Consider the following 19,442-nt stretch of genomic DNA (forward strand, 5'->3'; position numbering starts at 1 on the left):
GCTGTCCATGTTTTCATATGCGTCTGACTATTGTGAGCTGATATGATTATGATTTCTTCAGTTTTTGTTTCTAATTAAGCGGTTCATTCCCCCACTGCCTGGATGTTGGAAAGTATATATTTTGCTAGTTTTGCAAAATCGTTTTGTAGAGATGTTTGTAGTTCTTTCAGCATATTTAAATTGGAGGAATCCGTGGCTGGTGCACATTGAGGTAATGTCGCTCTTGTCTGAGTTGGAGGCCGGTGAGGTAGGCCTTTCAGCGCCATTTGCTTGCAGCATGGCAGCGATGTTAAGGCCACTATTTGCAGTGAAGTCTGCCTTAGCTTTGTTTTTTTCGCCATTCTGTGTGCCATCTTTTTTCCAGGGTTATCCCCTATATCGGAGGTAAAGCTAGTCGGGAATCCTCTCTTCTAATCGCTGTAGTTTAAGAATCCTTTGGAGGAGTCGATCGCTCGCGCGTTCATTATTGTGAGCTGTCCGCCCATGCCCCTAAAATGTTCTTATTTGAAATATAGTCTCCTCCTTTACTGTGTTGATTCCCTTTATGTATTTAAATGTTTCTATCATATCTCGCCATCTCGTCTTTCCTCCAAGCTATACAAGTTAAGTTCCTTTAACCCTTTCTTGTAAGTTTTATCCTGCAATCCATGAACCAGCTAAGCAGCCCTTCTCTGAACTCTCTCCAAAGTATCAATATCCTTCTGGAGATACGGTCTCCAGTACTGCGTACAATACTCCAAGTAAGGTCTTATCAGTGCTCTGTACAATGGCATGAGTGCTTCCCTCTTTCTACTGCTACTACCTCTCCCTATACAACCAAGCATTCTGCTAGCATTTCTGCTATCCGTGAGTAACATCCCTACCTAGCCCGAACCAAAAGGGTTATTTAAAAAAAACAAAAAAACACTGCTTTTAATTAGTGTAACTCTTATTGGCATGGTCCGCCCCAAGAGAAAAAAAAAAAAGAAAGAAAAAAATTTAAAACGTACCTGCATATCCACTCTAAGATCAAGTTCTCCCGGCAGACCAATCATTCTCCTTCCCTACAGGGGGAGGAATGTCAGGAAGGATGTATTGAGGGGAAGACTTGGGTGTCACACTGATAAAGGATGCCCAATATGCAGGGCTCGAGTCCTGCAGGAACGCGTGGGAACGGCGTTCCTGCACTTGTTTTAGAGCAGGAACGCCGTTCCTGTTTGTGGTCCTGCAGGCACTCAGGGGGCGGCAAAAAATTCCGCCCCCAAATGCCCCTGTGTTCCCCCTGTCATGGGGGGCCCAAGAGGTGGCCTAATGGCCACCTGATGGACCCCCCCGGCTCGCTCTTGTCTCTCTGTCAGACGCGGCGAAGGAGCTGTGTTCTCTCTGCTCCCTCTCGCCGCGCCGTTTGCTGATGCCGGGAGCCAGAATATGACGTCATTTCCGGCTCCCGGCATCAGCAGACAGCCCGCGCGGCGAGAGGGAGCAGAGAGAACACAAGAGCCGGCCACACTGAAGCCCCACTGGACCCCAGAGACAGGTCCATGCCAGCTCTCCAGGTAGGGAGGCTGGGTGGACATTTTTAATTAAAAAAAATATATACAAATAATTTGTGTATATGTGTGTGTGTTGTGTGTCTGTCAGTGAGTGTGTCTGGGAGTGTATGTGTGTGTTGGTGTGTGTATGTGTATGTGTCTGGGAGTGTGTGTGTGTCTGTGAGTGTATGTATGTGTGTGTGTGTATGTGTCTGGGAGTGAGTGTGTGTGTGTGTGTGTGTGTGTGTCTGGGAGTGTGTGTGTCTGGGAGTGTGTGTGTCTGTGTATGTGTCTGGGAGTGTGTGTGTGTGTGTATGTGTGTGTATGTCTGTGAGTGTGTGTCTGGGAGTGAGTGTGTGTGTCTGTGTGTCTTTGTGTGTGTGTGTGTCTGTGTTTGTGTGTGTGTGTCTGTGTTTGTGTGTGTCTTTGTGTGTCTGTGAGTGTACGTGTGTGTCTGTAAGTGTATGTGTGCACTTGAGTGTGCGTGTACGCGTTTATATATGCATGCAAGTTTTTTTTTTTTTTGGTGGTGGGGTAGGGGTGGAACTCGAGTGAGTTCCCACACTTTATTCCCCAGGACTTGACCCCTGCCAATATGCACCAATTTAACATTAACCAGCCTAGAACTCTGATTCCAAACTGGCTAATGACTCAGTAAAGAACTTTAATGCTGTATGTGTTTCAATTATAAATGCAGCACATGCAGACTCCAAGCACCATACCACTTCAAACCACTGATGTGGTCATGGTGCTTGGAGTAACTTTTTTAGAGATACAGCAAATCACAACTCTCAGCTTCAATACAAACATTTAACATACCTAAATATATTAACAGTTTTACATTAATTGATGGGGGTCCGGATCCTCAGGAAAAAAGATGGGGATCTCCAAGGATCTCCAAAATGGCAGAGAGTCTAATGAATGGATCTCCCAAAAATTATAGGCAAATGATTGTTCTCAAAACAGACCTCCTTTAGCCTCCCCTGGAAACACTGTACCTAAATTACACAAATTACACAATTCCCACCTATCCATCAAAACAATTTCAAATGGCACACTGACCGCAGTCCACTCTTTCAAATACCTGGGTATGATGTTAGACCCCAATCTATCTTATGGCCTCCACATAGAAAAGCTTGCATCTAAACTTTATCCAAAACTAGGTGCCCTGTACAGAAACAAATCCTGCCTAAGCCCTACAGTAAAGGAAAAGATTGTACAGTAAATGCTGATGCCAATCATTGATTATGGGGATGTAGTATATGCATCTGCATCGCAATCCCACATTAATAAACTCAACACATTGTATAACTCGTTCTGCCGATTTGTGCTACAATGTAATTACAGGACACACCATTGTGACATGCTCAAAGAACTAAACTGGCTGTCGCTGGAATCCAGACGCACCCTTCATCTTTCCAGCCTTGTGTTTAAGAGCTTTTCTGGGAAACTCCCACCCTACCTGAGCAGAATGCTTTCCCTGGCTGTTCCCACTTCCTATAACCTCTGATCCAGTACCAACACTTTACTTAGTCTACCTCAATACAAAAAGAAAGCAGCCCGATCCTCCTTCTCCTACAGAGCACCGCATTTGTGGAACGACCTCCCGCGCAAATTAAAATCTTCCCTAAGCTTAAAGTCCTTTAAGAGATCCCTCTCTACATACCTCAAAACAGAATGCACCTGTCATGGTTGATTATATATTTCCTACCTGTTCTATGTTAAATTTTGTATATATTGTATATTAATATTGTTTTTTGTATTTTATTGTACACTAACTGTAACAATGCAATGACAGGACATACTTGAAAACGAGAGAAATCTCAATGTATCTTTCCTGGTAAAAATATTTTATAAATAAATAAATAATAACTAAAGGTCCAGTGCCTATTTGTTGGGCTGCAGCTTTCTCTTTTGATATTAAGCACTTCTATTTAAAACAACAATTTATTAGACAGAAACACAAATGGTGCACAAAAAACAAAAGAGAGCTTTAGAAAGCCTGATTACGGTAATCACATCAGTGTTATCAGATATATCACATGGTATTTTCATAATAGCATCTTAATAATTAATCTGGCTTATTTACTAAACACTGAATTGTAGTGAATTGAAAGAAATGTTGGCAAAAATTACCAATGTACAAAAAATCTCCAGCTCAAAAATAATATTTCTTCTATTTTTGTCTACATTTTTTAATTCAGTCTTGTTTTAGTTCCTGAGAATGTGGGGGTCTAGTCACCAAACCCCACTAATTAACATTCTTAAATATATTTTTCTAGTTGTCTAATATACCATAAAAAAAAAAAAATTGTAAACATTGCAGTGGCAGACAACATGAAATTCTTCTGGGAAAAGTCCAAAGCCAGGAATTTCTCCTTTCGATAAGTACGACATCCTCCTATTTTATGCAGATGAGGCACGTCATACGGGAATTTCTGTCATCCTAAAACTTTGCCAATAAAAGACGACTGACCAGAGTAAAACCCGCAGTTCAGCATCTGGCTTCCTCTTGCACATCATTCTGTGTGTTTGCTACAGATTATTCGGGTCCGGAACGGCAATTTGTGTCTCTTGGAAGACTTTTTGTCTGCAAACTGTAAGTTTAGGTATTTTATTGAAGTTATTAACTCACTGTTATTTTTTACATTTCTATATTGTAATGTTACAGGTCAATCATTTCTGAGAATTTTGTTATAATTATTTCACTGCTATTTAAAATTGATGTTACTGTCATTGGATTTATTAACTAAACTGTTAAATGTAATACATTTAGGTCACAGGCGCTAAATGAAGAAATATCTCTAGCATAGCTTTATTTCCCTCCTTTTACATTTATTACTATTTTTATTTTTTTTAATTGATAGGTAAATGAATGAACATTATAGTAAATTCGAATTAACACCCCGGGCATTTAGTAATAAATCAGATAGCACTTTTGCTAGAAAGCCTATTGATTTAAAACTTGATTGTTCATTAAATATTATTTTTTAGTTAATTTTAAACTTGTGCAATATTTGAAACGTACATCAATAAATTAATCCGTTGCAAATTACATTTTCTCGTATATATACATATACATATATTTATTAGCATACTTCTGTAATGCTTTTTCCAACCAAACTCAGCTCATCTCATTTTTCTATTTTTATTTTTTCTTATTATAGGGCATATTTAAACACATAATGTTCTATATTAATTACTAAAAAAAAAAAAAATTGTATTTGCAGAAGTACAGCTGTTTCTGACGTAACTACATCAAATCAGAAGACAATGATTTATCTATCGCTTTTTTACTTAGGTAAGTGATCTTATACTAGTTATGTCTAATAGGCATGTCTTTTTCAAGTAAACAAGTTACTTGGATAGTTTTAGAATTCCTATTTGATTAAGCCAGTAAATCTCAATCTTTTAGTAAGGGGCACTCCGCAATGTTATGGAGAGCCCATGGACATTGAGAAGAGTCTAACAAGTTGTTTTGAAGAATTTTGTTTCATATGTTTTATTTTTAAATAAATAATTGTCTATTAAACAATTTTTTTATGGCTGAAGAATCAATCATCAATCTATTGCCATGTAGATAATTTGTGTCCCTGTCAAAAAAGATTACGCCTCCTTTAGTTTATGCTTTAGTTTAGTCTTTAATGTGTTTCTGGTACCCTTGGTCATGGCTAATTTCTTTAATTATGTCAGGACTTTAAAGATATCTATTGCCATCAAGCAACTTGTCTGTTACATTTCTGAATACTTGGAATTTTGTGGTGGTAGATTTATTTCTTTCTTTACAAGAATACGTTTCTTGTTCACAAGAATGTGTATATACAAATTATCGAACAGATGTTTTATGTGTTCGGGAAACAAAGATTATATGCCTTCTAAAGATATCCATGCAATTCTCTTTATTTCAGGTTTAATGATGATTCCTGAGATACAAGGATGGTCATATTTCTATTCATCAAGAATTATGAATTATACTACAGCCAGAGCATATTGTAAAGAGCATTACACTGATATTGTCGCAATTCAAAATCGAGAGGAGAATGATTACCTGAACAGCATCCTACCATTTACAAACAAATACTACTGGATAGGAATTCGCAAGAAGGACAGTCAATGGACATGGGAGGGAACCAACAAGGTTCTAACCGAAGAGGCAAAAAACTGGGCAAAAGACGAACCAAATAATGGAAATGCTGATGAAGACTGTGTGGAGATGTATGTAAAAAGGCTACGCGATAGTGGGAAGTGGAATGATGAATCCTGCAAAAAAGAAAAAGTGGCTTTGTGTTACATAGGTAAGGAACTGATCATTAAATAAACTTTCAAATTCACTTTGAATTCCAGACATTTCACACTTTCCTGGATAATCCTGATTGTTCTTACAGACAGTCATGGCTACTGCCAAGTCTTTGTAAATTTGAAAGTCTTTTTGTCTTTTAAAAGTTGCCAGCGCTCTATCACAGTGCTTCAATATTTTCAAGGAAAAAAAATTGTAATTTTGACTTTTTACTATTTTCTAGCTGCATGCAATGCGTCTTCTTGCAGTGGACATGGTGAATGTATTGAAACAATTAATAACTACACATGCAAGTGCAACGAAGGATTCTATGGGACCCAGTGCGAGAATGGTAATAGCTTTTGGCACATGAACAGTTCCGATATAGTGTATTTGACAAACATTCTGAATGGGAAACTTACAGCTAGAGGGGAGAAAACTCAGATATCCAAGAGAACCATACAGGAAGGTGGTAAAAACCATCTACATGTCCATGTGAATGTTGAGTGTGGGAGAAGATTAAACTATTGCAGTACTTATGGAGAGAATATATGTTTGATTCTAGAAAGAGAAGGATGGTTAGTCAATGGAGAAAAAGAAAGTTTAATGCAATGTCTAAGACTAAGAGAGGATAATGTAAAAACTGAGGAATGTTGGGGAATGTTGTATGAAACATGATGCTCTAGGCGAGTTGGATGTAAACAGTAGACTTTATTGATATGTTAAGTTTAGGTAGAGGAAAATATGTTGAGAGTCTCCTTTGTTCGTAGTTTGGAAAGAAACAGAGAGCTTCTTTAAGAGGAAAATGGTAAACAGGTCAATGTGTCAAGCACTGAAAATTCATACTTTTTATTTCTCAGTTAAAACTTGTGACCCCTTGGTGGCATCAGAAAAAGGATCGTTTGATTGTCTTTCTCCCAATGGCAACTACAAGTATGGGGCATCTTGTGAGTTCCAATGTGAAGAAGGTTACATTATGCATACCGTAAATACTGTTAACTGTACTGCCAATGGGTGGACGTCAAAACCTCCTACATGTCAAGGTAATTATATGGAATTTTCATTGATATGCTTGATGTATTTATTTGTTTCTTGATTATCCCATGTCAACTAAATGCGTGTGGAGTATATATTAAGTATTTTTTCCTTAAGCTATACCTATTTAGACATGTCTAATCAGGATTTCAGAACATATTTACCAATGTAAAGTGCCTGCTGGTTTTCCTGGTTACCATGGTCATTGTCCAACTTTTGTTACTTTAGACCACTTTTCAGCACTTAACACTTTTTGTAAATAACCCCCATGGTGGTTACTCGATCTGCTAATAGGGAAATCTTGTTTTTCAGTTTCAGAATGCACTAATCTGAATGCCCCACATAATGGACAAATACATTGTGCTGGATCTTTTGGTGATTTCATGTACAATTCAAGCTGCAAATTCTCCTGTGATGAGGGTTTTGAACTGATTGGAAACCAGGAACTCCGGTGTGAGAAGAACTCAAATTGGAATGGCTTAGAACCACATTGTGAAGGTATGGAAAGATTTTCATAAATATCTAGAACCAAAAGCAAAATGGTTTACACTGTCTTACACATATGAGCTAGCGGAGAGCAAAAATAAACCTTGAAAGTGGAAGTTCTTCAAATGTAAGACAGTATCTTTGCTTTGAGGTACAAATGTCTATAATGGTACACATAGTCCATGCCATTGTGAAGCTGTTCACCCAGCCCTATAGTTCCCGATCCATTCTTCAAGATATGGCAATAGTCCAGCTTTTGCCTGTATCCCCACTGGAACAGAACTGCAAAATACATTAATCTTGGACTCTTGATATATTTTGAGGACTGGTTTGGGAACGAATGACCTTATCCTACACAAATATTGATTGATTAAAACAGAATGTTTTCTAAAGCTGAAAAATTAATTAGTATTCAATATTCAGCCATTAGGTGTCCGACAATAAATGTCCCTGAAAATGGATCAGTCATGTGCAGTCACATTAATGGGAACTTCTCATACAACTCATCTTGTGAATTCACATGTTCAGAAGGATTTGTCTTAAATGGCTCTGAATATCTTCATTGCACAGCAAACGGAGAATGGACAGATCAAAGTCCAACTTGTCAAGGTAAGCCTTTGTCACTAGTCTGTATAGACAAGCCTTAAACATACATAAATGTATCCAATAATCTTAAATTAGAGTGTTGACGGAACCTAATCTTTTGTCCTTTTTATTTAGCTATTCTTTGTGAACGTCCACAGAAGTCTGTTAATGGAGATATGAGCTGTTCAAGTACTGGGAGCAGCCTTACAGAAAACTCTGAATGTCATTTTGAATGTAAAGAAGGCTTTACCTTGGTGGGATCTGACTCGATACTTTGTGTAGCACCTGGTCAATGGACAAAAGAATCCCCAAAGTGTCAAGGTATTAACCAACAGTATTTACTGTGCCTAGCATATGTTTGTACAAAACTAGTGGAATAATGTAATATTTAACTTTTATTTTAACTCTTAGAATTTAGCATGTATATTTGTCCTTTTCAGTGAGCATCTTTTTCTCTTCTCCAGCGATGGCCTGTCCATCTCTTTCAAACCTCAAACACGGAACAATGGGATGTGTGGATGAGTTTGGAGAATTCCAGTACAACTCTAAATGTACTTTTACATGCAACGAAGGCTTCATCTTAACTGGCTCAGATTCAATACACTGCTCTTCATCTGGGTCTTGGACTTTTTCTATACCGTTGTGTGAAGGTATGACTGCATGAACAGAAAATACGGAATTATATCCAATAAACTGAAAAATTTTGCTGATGCAAATTAAAATGTCATGTTATCTTGAGGTGATGTTTATATTTAATGGCTTCTAAGTTATATGGCTGGTCATCTCATATAATTTAGATTCATCTTGCATGATTTATTCAACCTTTTTCATACAATATATTGAACAATGAGCTTTTCATTTCTTATAGCAATGACCTGCCCAGTTCCTCCAACACTTGAGCAAGGATCTATGGAATGTGAACATGAATTTGGAGAATTCCAGTACAACACAAAATGTAACTTTACATGCAATAAAGGTTTTAGCTTAATTGGCTCTGAATCTATACACTGCTCCTCATCTGGGACCTGGTCTTCTGATGTACCCACATGTCAAGGTATGCTTGCCAGAAATGATCAGATAAACAATTTCAATGCATCTATGACCACCGTTTTACTTGTGTTTGCTTAAAAGAATACATTAAACAGGTTTATTCATTAAAATGTAGTTTACTGGGAACCCAAGTGAATGTTAAATTTACTTTGCATTTGCATTGAAACCCCAGCATTTCAATTAATATCCATGTTTTATATCTGCAATAACCTTAACACATTAGGTTTGGCTAAAAAAACATAATCTGTCAGATCAGTCATTTAGTACAATGAATATATGTTAGTTCCCTTTATTATTTTATATTCTCTTTCACTTTTAAAATAGTGTGATCCATTAAACAATTAATTTTTTTTCTCTCTCTAGCTGTGACCTGCCCAGTTCCACCAATGCCTGACCATGGGTCAATGGAGTGTGTGGATGAATTTATAGGAAATGAGTACAACTCAACATGTATGTTTACATGCAACGAAGGTTTCATCTTAACAGGTTCAGAATCAATACACTGCGCCTCATCTGGGTCATGGAGTTCAGATGTACCAACCTGTGAAGGTAAACCTACATACACAGAAACAGAATAACTATAAAAGATTGTAAAAGGTCTATGTGCACTCTTTATATAAGTATTATTGGAGAAACACTGCAGGTTAGAAGAGAGACATACGGGAGCGTGACATCACGTATGTAGGTAGAGGAAATGACATAAAGGAAGTATTTTAGAAAGAAGGAAGTGGGCCATAGGAGGTGGGCTAGCTTGCAGAACGCTTAACATTTAGTATTAAATAAATTAAACATGCAAAAAAAGGTGATTATGCAGGCAAAAAACTATAAAAGGCATACTAGTTGTGCTGGTGCCTGGAGAGTACCGTTGAACATTTTAGAATAATACAATACATTTTCAAGCATGAGTTGTGATACAGGGATTATAGCAATACAAGAAAAAATTTAATGCAACACAAACAATTTCAGAGGACTATAAAAATTTGGTATTTTTTTCCTTAAGATCATTTTTTATTTGACGTGGTTTTGTTACAGTAGCCTTTACTCCAGATCATCACTGATTTCTCGTGCTGCACTAAATTATAGTAATCTAAGCCAGGGTTTTCCAAACTCCAGCCCTTCAGATGTTGCTGAACTACAACTCCCATGATTCTCTGGCTATCTACTTCATTTAAAGAATCATTGAGTTTGTAGTTCAGCAACCTCTGGAGAGCCAGAGCTTGGAGAACCCTGATCTAGATCACTAGTTCCCAACCCAGATCTTGAGTTTCTGCCACATTCCACTGATCGTAACCTCTGACATGAGGTAGACCTATGATTCATAATTTAGGCATCTTATTATTATTATTTTTTTTTTATAATTTTTATTTTGTTTCAATTGGGAAACTGATAAAACCTGATCATTGATTGTTGCTTTGACTTGGTACTTGCTTAGGAAACACTGATCTATACAACTCATTTAATAGAAAAATGGTGTATATCGGTTGATATTTGACATTATGTCATAGGATTTAAATTTGATTTACGCTTTCCTTAAGATTGTAAATGAAGGAATAATCTTGTGTGTTTTTATGTAGCTGTAATCTGCCCATCTCTTTCAAACTTCGAACATGGATCTATGGAATGTGATTATGAATTCCAGTCCAACTCAAAATGCACATTTAAATGCAATGAAGGCTTCATCTTAACTGGATCTGAGTCAATCAACTGCTCTTCAACTGGGTCTTGGAGTTCTGATGTACCAACATGTCAAGGTACGCCTACTAAGCAGGGACAACATAAATATATGACATGATTAGGGTTAATCGCTAAAGTTAATTATTGGGAATTCAAATTGAATTTTTAATTCAAAGTTACAATAATCAGACTGGAGCCACTCTGCAAGCAAGCTATGCTTTCAGTTCATCTTATTTGGTTTACAATTTAGTGAGTAACCCTCTATGTTGGATTATAATCTTTAATTAACTATAAAAAAAAACTGCTGTAGTGGTTATGGTACCAGGAGTAACATTGTGAAATGCCAACATGATCTGTGAAATCATCTTATCACAGTTTGTTGACACTTACCAGGGTCCTGCTGGACACCTGCTCTGCTACCAGCGCTCTCAGAGCTAGAGAAACTGGATGCCAGTTTTGGGCAATACAGAACCATTAAACGATTAATTGACTGAGAAGTGTCAGCTGACGCTGCCAGTCAGTGAATGAGCTCCTACATTGACATCCAGCTTCTACTGCTCGATAATACCAGACACAACACTGGTAGCTGGTGTTTCCAAGGTAAGACAGATGTTCCTGGTACAGCACTAGGGCACTCCTGTCACCATAACTAGTACAGCAGACTGCAGTAGATACTGTGGTTGGAGTGTTCTTTTAATTGACTTTCTTTGATTGTAAGATTGTCTGCATGCAGTTAGTTTAGTGTTATAAATCATAACTCTTTATAACTATTAACTACCCAAAATATGCATGTAAACTATTTGCAACATGTTTATACCACAGAAAACATTTAAAGGGATTCTATAGTGTTAGGGATACCAATCTGTATTCCTAACACTATAGTGCCCTCTGATTCCCCCTTCCCTCGAAGCTCCCGCCTGTAGAACAAAAAGGGTTAAAACCCCTTTATTTCCTCACCGAATTCCAGTGGCAGTGTCCCTCAGCGTTGGGTCGGGGCTCCATCTCCTCCAACGTCGTGAGTGCATTATGCCCTCCCCATAGGAAAGTATTGCATCAATCCTCAGCATTACGTGAGGACGTCAAGCGTCATTTATGTGACCTAGAGTCCAGTAAACACCCAGAAGCGCCTCTAGTGGCTGTCGTAGTACTGCAATGCTATATATTGCGGGACTAAGGGGGCCAGTGCATTCAGACCACTTCAATAAGCTGAAATGGTCTGGGTGCCTATAGTGTCCATTTAAATGTACATTGCCTAAACCTGAATTGCAACATTAAATCAAAAATTGCTCATTTGGAAACAAAAATGCTCACTTTTGTTTTAGTCAATGCTGGACTATTTTAACCAGGATTTTGCCAATGTATTTTCTGTTCAGTACAATTCTCTGTTTAGTGGATTAACCCTATTTGTGATCTATTTTATGTTAATAGTGACAATAACAAATTAATCACATTGACCTCCCCCAAGCTATAAAATATACTTAACAAGTTCTCTATTCTTAACTCTTTTCAGCAATACAGTGTATGACTTTAGAGACTCCGGAATATGGCCAAGTACAATGCAACAGGGGTTTTGGTTATCACTCTAGGTGTACATTTACCTGTTCAGAAGGCTTCAAGATGATTGGATTATCAGATCTCCTTTGCCTAGTTTCTGGACAATGGACTTCTCCTGCACCGACATGTGAAGGTAGGTCAAGATAATAGTGGAAAAATGAAAGGAACACTCTTGTGTTAGGAATACAAGGATGCATTTCTAATGCTTTCATGTTCTACACCCTATTTAGATTTAAGGCTCCCTACATTTAGTTTTAAAAAAGTTTTACGTACCCTTTTTCCCATTGAATTCAATGCTTGCCAATGATAAGCATTAGATGACATCCTTAAACCTAGTCTGATTTAGTAATAGTATCAGAAGCACCATCTAGTGGCTGTGTTTAGCCTTACAATGAAACATTGCTCTACCTCCAAAACTACAATGCTTTTCATTGCTGGACAAAACGAAAGGGCGGCTATACACAGTCCACTTAGTTGAGATGCAGTGGTCTTGGTGTCTACAGTTGTCATTTTGGATTTCAATTTTTTTTTTAGCTTAGTTCATGTTGAATTTCTTCATTTACATTTAAAGGTTTTAACCCCTTAAGGACCAAACGTCTGGAATAAAATGGAATCATGACATGTCACACATGTCATGTGTCCTTAAGGGGTTAAAGAACCATATAATATATCCTATTCTGTTATTACAATTTAAATGTAAAACAATTTAGCCTTGGTAAGGAGAAGATCCCCTAGCTGGAACAGTTTCATACGATTTTCCAAATTGGACAATTTTTGCCTAAATTTTCCAAATTGGGTTTGAAAACATTTATGGAGTTCTTCACTAGAGGGAGTTCAAAATGTATTTCAAAATTTGAGGTCACAATAGCTAAATGTGAAATAATTATCCAAGTCAACAAGGTTTTCAGTTAGATTTTGGCCTAAGGTTTGAACTTTGAGTTCACTTTGATTTTCACATAATTCACACTAAACTAAATATCACTGACACTGTTTAGTAAATAATCCTACACTCTTACACAGCAGTGAGTATACCTTTAAAAGAAAACACATAATTCCAAAACTGATTACAAAAGGATCTGACTCTTTTTATATATTTGTAGCGATGGAATGCCAAAGACTCGTGGCTCCGTATATAGGTAAAATGAATTGCACGCACCCTGCCGGAGAATTTAAATTTGGGTCCGTGTGCCGATTTGACTGTGAAAAGAATTCCGTGCTCAATGGAACCAGCACGCTTGAATGTGACAGTGCTGGTAAATGGAGTGCCCCTCTACCAACCTGTGAAGGTAGGTAAAAATATCTAAAAAACTGGTATGCAGACTAAGTAATGTTAGCAACATTACGCCTTAGCCTTATTGAAATGATCATTTATTCTGTATGTTCCTTATTTTTCCGACGTGTTGTATAGTTCAGTACAAAACCAGACATAATTACATTTACAGTATACTTTTTTTTTTAACTCTTTAATTAATATTTCAAATGTATTTTTTTTATTTTCACAGCTAAGACGGTATTATCTGAATCTGTGAATATAACGATTGGCGTTGTCAGTACTGCTACTCTTTTATCAACAGCATCTCTTCTAATATGGCTACTAAAGCGTTTTCGGAAAACAGGTAAATACTTTAAGCATGTTTAAAATGTTTTTAAAAAACGCTTAAGAATGGCACATTTGCTGATTAAATATGTGTGTATAAGACATATGAAGGAACATACAAATATGTATTCATAAAACTATTGTGTCTTAGTTGCTAGTTAGTGTCAGCCTTTTCTTCGAGCACCGAAACTAATTAGGAGCTGCTGCCCACTCTTCCTGGGACATCATCCTCGAATATCACATGACCACTTTCATTGCAGTGCAAAAGCCTCTGCTGGCTGTAAGAACGTGTTTAACCTTTTAATCAAAACATTGCTGCGCCTAATAAATGGCAATGTTTTAATTTGGAGGGCTAAAAGGATAGGGCCACTGCACCCATACCACTTCATCGAGATGGGATCTGGGTGTCATTAGTGGTCCTCAACCCAGGGACCACCAACAGTCCAGGACTTATGTATTTCCATGTTTTATTCCAATGGAGATACTGACACAAACTGTACTGTTGGTGGTCCATGAGGACCGGGTTGGGGATTTGGGGAACACTGCTTTAAACCAAATCTGTTTTTCTTAATAAACAAAAAAAAACAAAAAAAAACACAAACAGTTATAGGATATATGGGACACAATGCACAAAAAAACAGCAAGTACATTAATATCTTTTCTGAGTGGGTATACCGAAAAGTTTAATTATATACATTTGCAGAATTTAATTTATCAATTTGTTGTTTTTGATAATTTTCTAAAATATTGGGTATTATAAAACATTACAGGTTATATGGCGTCCCATTAAGTAATATTTTTGATATTTTGCATCACACAGTGAGTGTGACCGTAAATTTTAAAACGGGTCAAAATAACTAACTATGGTCAAAACGTGCTGGTATTTTTGGGAATGTTAGCAGTAGATTGAAATATAGGAGCATTGCAAGAATCTTTGACTTGCCTGCATATTATACATATTTAAAGACCATTTTCCATTATATTATATATTTTATTAACTATGTTATTTTTTTTTACTTGCAGCAAAGAAATTTTCTCCTTCAAGGTAAGTTCTGATCAGACATCTATAGTTTCTATTTCATATTGGACTGGTTTCACTTTCAATCAGATGTAATTTACCTTACAAATTTGATCTTTTGCTCTGTAAATTAAACTTTAATCACACACAGGAGGCTCTTGCAGGGTCTAACAAGCTATTAACATAGCAGGGGATAAGAAAATCTAAATTGAACAGCACTTGTAATAAAGGAAGGATACACTTTAGATGCCTCTTTACAGGAAGTGTTTAGGAAGGCTGTGCAAGTCCCATGGAGGTGTGACTAGAGTCCATAAACAAAGTGATTTAACTCCTAAATGGCAGAGAATTGAGCAGTGGAGCTGCAGGGGCATTATCTATACACCAAAACTGCTTCATTAAGCTAAAATTGTTTTGGTGACTATAGTGTCCCTTTAATTAAAGATACCCTGAAAAGTTTGTTGTTAGGTGTAATTGGGAACTTTAGTGTGTATATAGTACTTTAAAATGCAAGATTGATTTGCGGGTCTAAATAAAACTATTTTTCTTTGTGTGTTGCAGTAGTTGTCAAAGTTTGGAAGCCGCAGGTGTATATCAAAACACAGAAGAAAATGCTTACGGAATACACAGTAAGGTAAGACAGTGGAAAACACTAGGGGAAGTCTCTAAAGTCCAAAATCAAATGAACATCTGAATAGGGAAACTTAGGCAAAAATTGTTAAGGGAACAGTGTAGCCACCAAAACCACTACAACTCAATGTAGTGGTTCTATGGCATTTAGCTTGCCTGTGCAGGTTGCACACTGTAATTCTTTGTTTTCTAAAAAAAAGTCAGTTTTTACACTGCTGCCTAAATCTACCTTTGGTAGCCACTAGAGGAATTTCCTGGCTTCAGTTCTGCAATATTTGCTGAACGGTATTTTTCTGCATCTCCATGCTCCTCCTTAAAAGATGCTGATTGGTGCAGCGCTGTGACTTGCTGTGCACGAGCTATAGCCTCCCAATGTTTCCCTATGGAAAGACAGTTGATTGGCTGAAATCATCATGATTGATGGTCTCAACCAAGGAGCCAGGGCAGCCATAAAGAGACTGGCATGGCAAGGGCTAGAACAAGTAAATCCTAAAATGAATAATGCACATGAATGGGGGAGGGTGGCAGACATCTTAATAGTGATTAGAACTCGATAGTGTTAGGAGTCCATATTTGTAATCTTTACCCGATTTTAAATTGGAAAAAAAACTACAGGTATAGACACAGATCATCTATTTTTGACTAGATTGTATTTTAGATCTGATCATAACTTGTTAAAATGCAGAGTTTAGTGAATATAAACATTTTTTCACATGGAGCCTAACTTTGCTTATATCTTACGATTCGTGTGTGTGTATATATATATATATATATATATATATATATATATATATATATATATATATATATATATATATATGCAGATAGTAGATAGAGCACTCCAGAGGTCTTGTTTTAAGATTATTTATTCGGTGTAGAAAAATCAATGTTTCGACCCTCAGGTCTTTATCAAGATCTTGATAAAGACCTGAGGGTCGAAACGTTGATTTTTCTACACCGAATAAATAATCTTAAAACAAGACCTCTGGAGTGCTCTATCTACTATCTGCATATATATCCACGCTCTGCAGCACCGAGGCTTTTTTTCATTGGAATTCATTTAAAGGTAGAGTGCCAGATTTTGAACATTTTATTTATATATATATATTTGATAGATAGATATGTGTGTGTGTGTGTGTGTGTGTTTTTAACCTTATCGTTTAATACAGACTCTATTTATCTGTATTATATATAATGCCCTCTTTTTTTTTATCTCTTTGTAACAGGTTGGTGAACTTCCATGAAGACAATCGGAAGATGCACTCGATGTCTATGGGACTGGCTACTGATTGATATTGCTGGCTGTTGAAAATGTCAAAACTTTTTGAAACCCTCTGCTGGAACCCAGAGCTCTCCTATGTAAATCTGTTATTTTATCTTCAGTTTTGAATTTCCAGACTTAAATGATCACGTATTTACTAATTTACGTATTTAAATTAAATTTAAATTCCAATTGCTTTTTTTTTTTTTTTTATGTCAAATATTTGAATTAAGGCATAAAAAGCTGGTGGCTAGCATTTTTTTTTTTATAGAAAATCATGCTATATGTTCCAGTGATCTGTACAGTTATTTTATGTTGAGGTGAATACAGTACTGTTTTCACATGCACTTTAAAAAAAAAAAAAAAAAAAAGTGTTTAAACCTGTATACTCTGTAGCAAGAAGGTATACATAATATATAAAGTACCTGTTTATAACAGCATTAGTAGTAAATTCTTCCCTATGGGACAGATAAGCAACAGATAGATTTTGTACTTTTTATACTGTATTTTATAAAATTGTTATATATTTCTATATATTTTGTGACAGGGATATTTTTACTCTGAAAGAGTGCAGGGGACTTTAATTCAGAGTAATATTTTTTTTTTAAATGATATATTATGTAATTCTGCATTTTTAAAGGGATACTCAAACCATCATGACCACTTCTGTTTTTAAAGTCGTCATGGTGGTAGGAATCTGGATTATTCCAGGGATATTTTTAATAGTGAGCTGGGGCCAACCTGCACTCTGTTCCGGGCTGCCTAATGTCAACTCATAACAGAGGTAACAGCTTGTCTCCCCTCCCTCCAACACTGATTATAGCCCTCCCCACCCCTCTTGTCGTTGTTATATTCCGTATGGAATTTACTGTATTTCAAATATGTCCATTCTGTAATTGTAAATCACCAAAGAATACGTTGGCGCTTTAAAAATGTTAACAACAATATGTTGCTGCATACAGACAAACAAGATATTTTTACTTGTTTTTAAATCTTACATGAATACTTTAAAAAATCTTAGTCTACCTGAACCAATTCTTACCCGGATTTAATTTTTTTTTTTTAAATACACCATTAATTTATTAGTTTAAAAAAAAAAAATAACATTTTAGGTTATTATTCCTTGAGTTTAGTTGTGCTTTTATTTTATTTTTTTATATATTGTTTTATTTGTCCGTTGGCATTGTGTAATGTGTTATATCATTTATAAATACATTATAAAAATACTTTAGCATTGTAAAACATGTGTTTAGATTTGTGTATTTATCATAAATGTATTATTGATAATAATGGGTGTATTTTATTTATTTGGTAAATATTATGCAGTGTATAATGTATGAAATGTACTGTTTTTAATGAATAAATATTTTTGTATAATATATATATATATATTTTTTATATCATGCTCATTCTCAAAATCTAGACAGTGAACATCTCAATACAGTACGTTAGCAAAATTGTGTTCTGTTAATGACAGACAATCATTCCCCCTGTCATAGTTGTCAAGATACGTCTTCCTCTTGACTGGAATATTCATGGGACACTCCAAACACAGAAAGTGCTTTAGCGCGCTGAAGTGCTTTGTGTATGAAGAGTGTTTTTTTTTTCATTTTTCAAATAGTGCAGATTTCAATACAAATGGGAACTTTTATAAATTAACCTTGTTACACCACTCTGCCAAGCACACAATCGACCCTGTTACTTCATGGTTTGTTTAGGTCAATGGACCTAAACTCAAGAGGCAACAATTGCCCGGAGCACCTGCCTTAAAAATACTTCTTATTGAGCTGCCTTGGGAAGTCTGTGATTGGACAGCCACAAAGGTCTGGGCGGGGTTAGAAGGGGAGGGCACGTAAAGGCTGCAGACAAGAGAACTGCAGCTTCTGCAAGCTGAAAAAATACACAATTACATGCAGGTATGTTTTTATTGGGATAGATTTATTAAACAGTGATTTTTTTTATTTTATATTTGTGAAGTGGGGTGTTTCTTTAAAATTATTTCAGTTTGACGTCAGTGGTCTCTTCTTGGGTGACCAGAGAATGCATATGCTGGTCAGTCTTTACAAATACAAGAGCTCAGGCAGCTATAGGGATTACAGCTGTCTCTGCAATGAAGAAAGCTCGCCACGTCACTGGCAGTAAAGAAACACATTTAATTAGGGACAATGGAACACATGCACGCAATGGGGTTATGGAAGCCAGAGAATTGGAAAATCTCTCTCTCTCTCCCTCTCCTGCCAATCTTCTCTCTATCCCCCATTCCTGTCTTGAAAAGCTTTCTTTGTCAGTATCCACGGGGATTTAATCTTATTGTTGCAATGGTATTGATAGTAGTTGTCACTAAACAGCTCTGCCGTGTATACAGCACAAATATTTTCAAATCTTTAACCACATTCATGTAACATATTCTTGCATCATATGGCACCCTAGATGTCCTTATGCATGTTGTCTACACCGATGACTTTCTGTAATATTTAGCTACCTCTGAGCGCTGTCACTCAGTCTATCATTGACGCAAAGAGAGAATTAAACTCTGAATTTAGCATACAGAGGAGGAGAAAGATAATATTTCTATGTCTCCTCTTTATGTGCAAGGCTTTGCCTTGTCTGGACTGGATTTTGATGGCATTTTCTAAAATCCAAATAAATTTGGAAGAAAATTGAGCACCTCAGGGAAAAAAAAAATATCACAAGTTATATGTAATTTTCAAGAGAGGTGACAGATCCTCTTTAATAGTTATTACTTCTTATTTATCGCTTTGCCCCAG

General features: G+C 36.5%; 1 protein-coding gene across 1 annotated transcript; it reads left to right on the forward strand.

The window, feature by feature from the left end:
* The first annotated feature begins 4,018 nt into the window (after positions 1-4,018).
* On the forward strand, positions 4,019-17,734 carry SELE (selectin E). Its single transcript, XM_063426983.1, has 18 exons — positions 4,019-4,110; positions 4,742-4,812; positions 5,420-5,806; positions 6,032-6,139; positions 6,648-6,830; positions 7,135-7,320; positions 7,732-7,917; positions 8,029-8,214; positions 8,358-8,543; positions 8,762-8,947; positions 9,307-9,492; positions 10,518-10,694; positions 12,128-12,304; positions 13,272-13,457; positions 13,674-13,787; positions 14,792-14,813; positions 15,345-15,417; positions 16,640-17,734. Exons 2-18 carry the CDS (start codon positions 4,785-4,787, stop codon positions 16,655-16,657), a joined length of 2,589 nt encoding a protein of 862 aa, XP_063283053.1. The 5' UTR covers positions 4,019-4,110; positions 4,742-4,784; the 3' UTR covers positions 16,658-17,734.
* The last annotated feature ends 1,708 nt before the right edge of the window (positions 17,735-19,442 follow it).

The sequence above is a fragment of the Pelobates fuscus genome, chromosome 7, assembly GCF_036172605.1.
Source record: "Pelobates fuscus isolate aPelFus1 chromosome 7, aPelFus1.pri, whole genome shotgun sequence".
Taxonomy (NCBI): Eukaryota; Metazoa; Chordata; class Amphibia; order Anura; family Pelobatidae; genus Pelobates; species Pelobates fuscus.

Excerpts from the sequence above, each read along its gene's own strand:
- SELE (XM_063426983.1), top strand. The coding sequence starts at position 4,785 with ATGATTTATCTATCGCTTTTTTACTTAG. Across the intron at positions 6,140-6,647 it reads TGGGACCCAGTGCGAGAATG|TTAAAACTTGTGACCCCTTG; the intron begins GTAATAGCTTTT and ends TTTATTTCTCAG. Across the intron at positions 13,458-13,673 it reads CCCTCTACCAACCTGTGAAG|CTAAGACGGTATTATCTGAA; the intron begins GTAGGTAAAAAT and ends TTATTTTCACAG.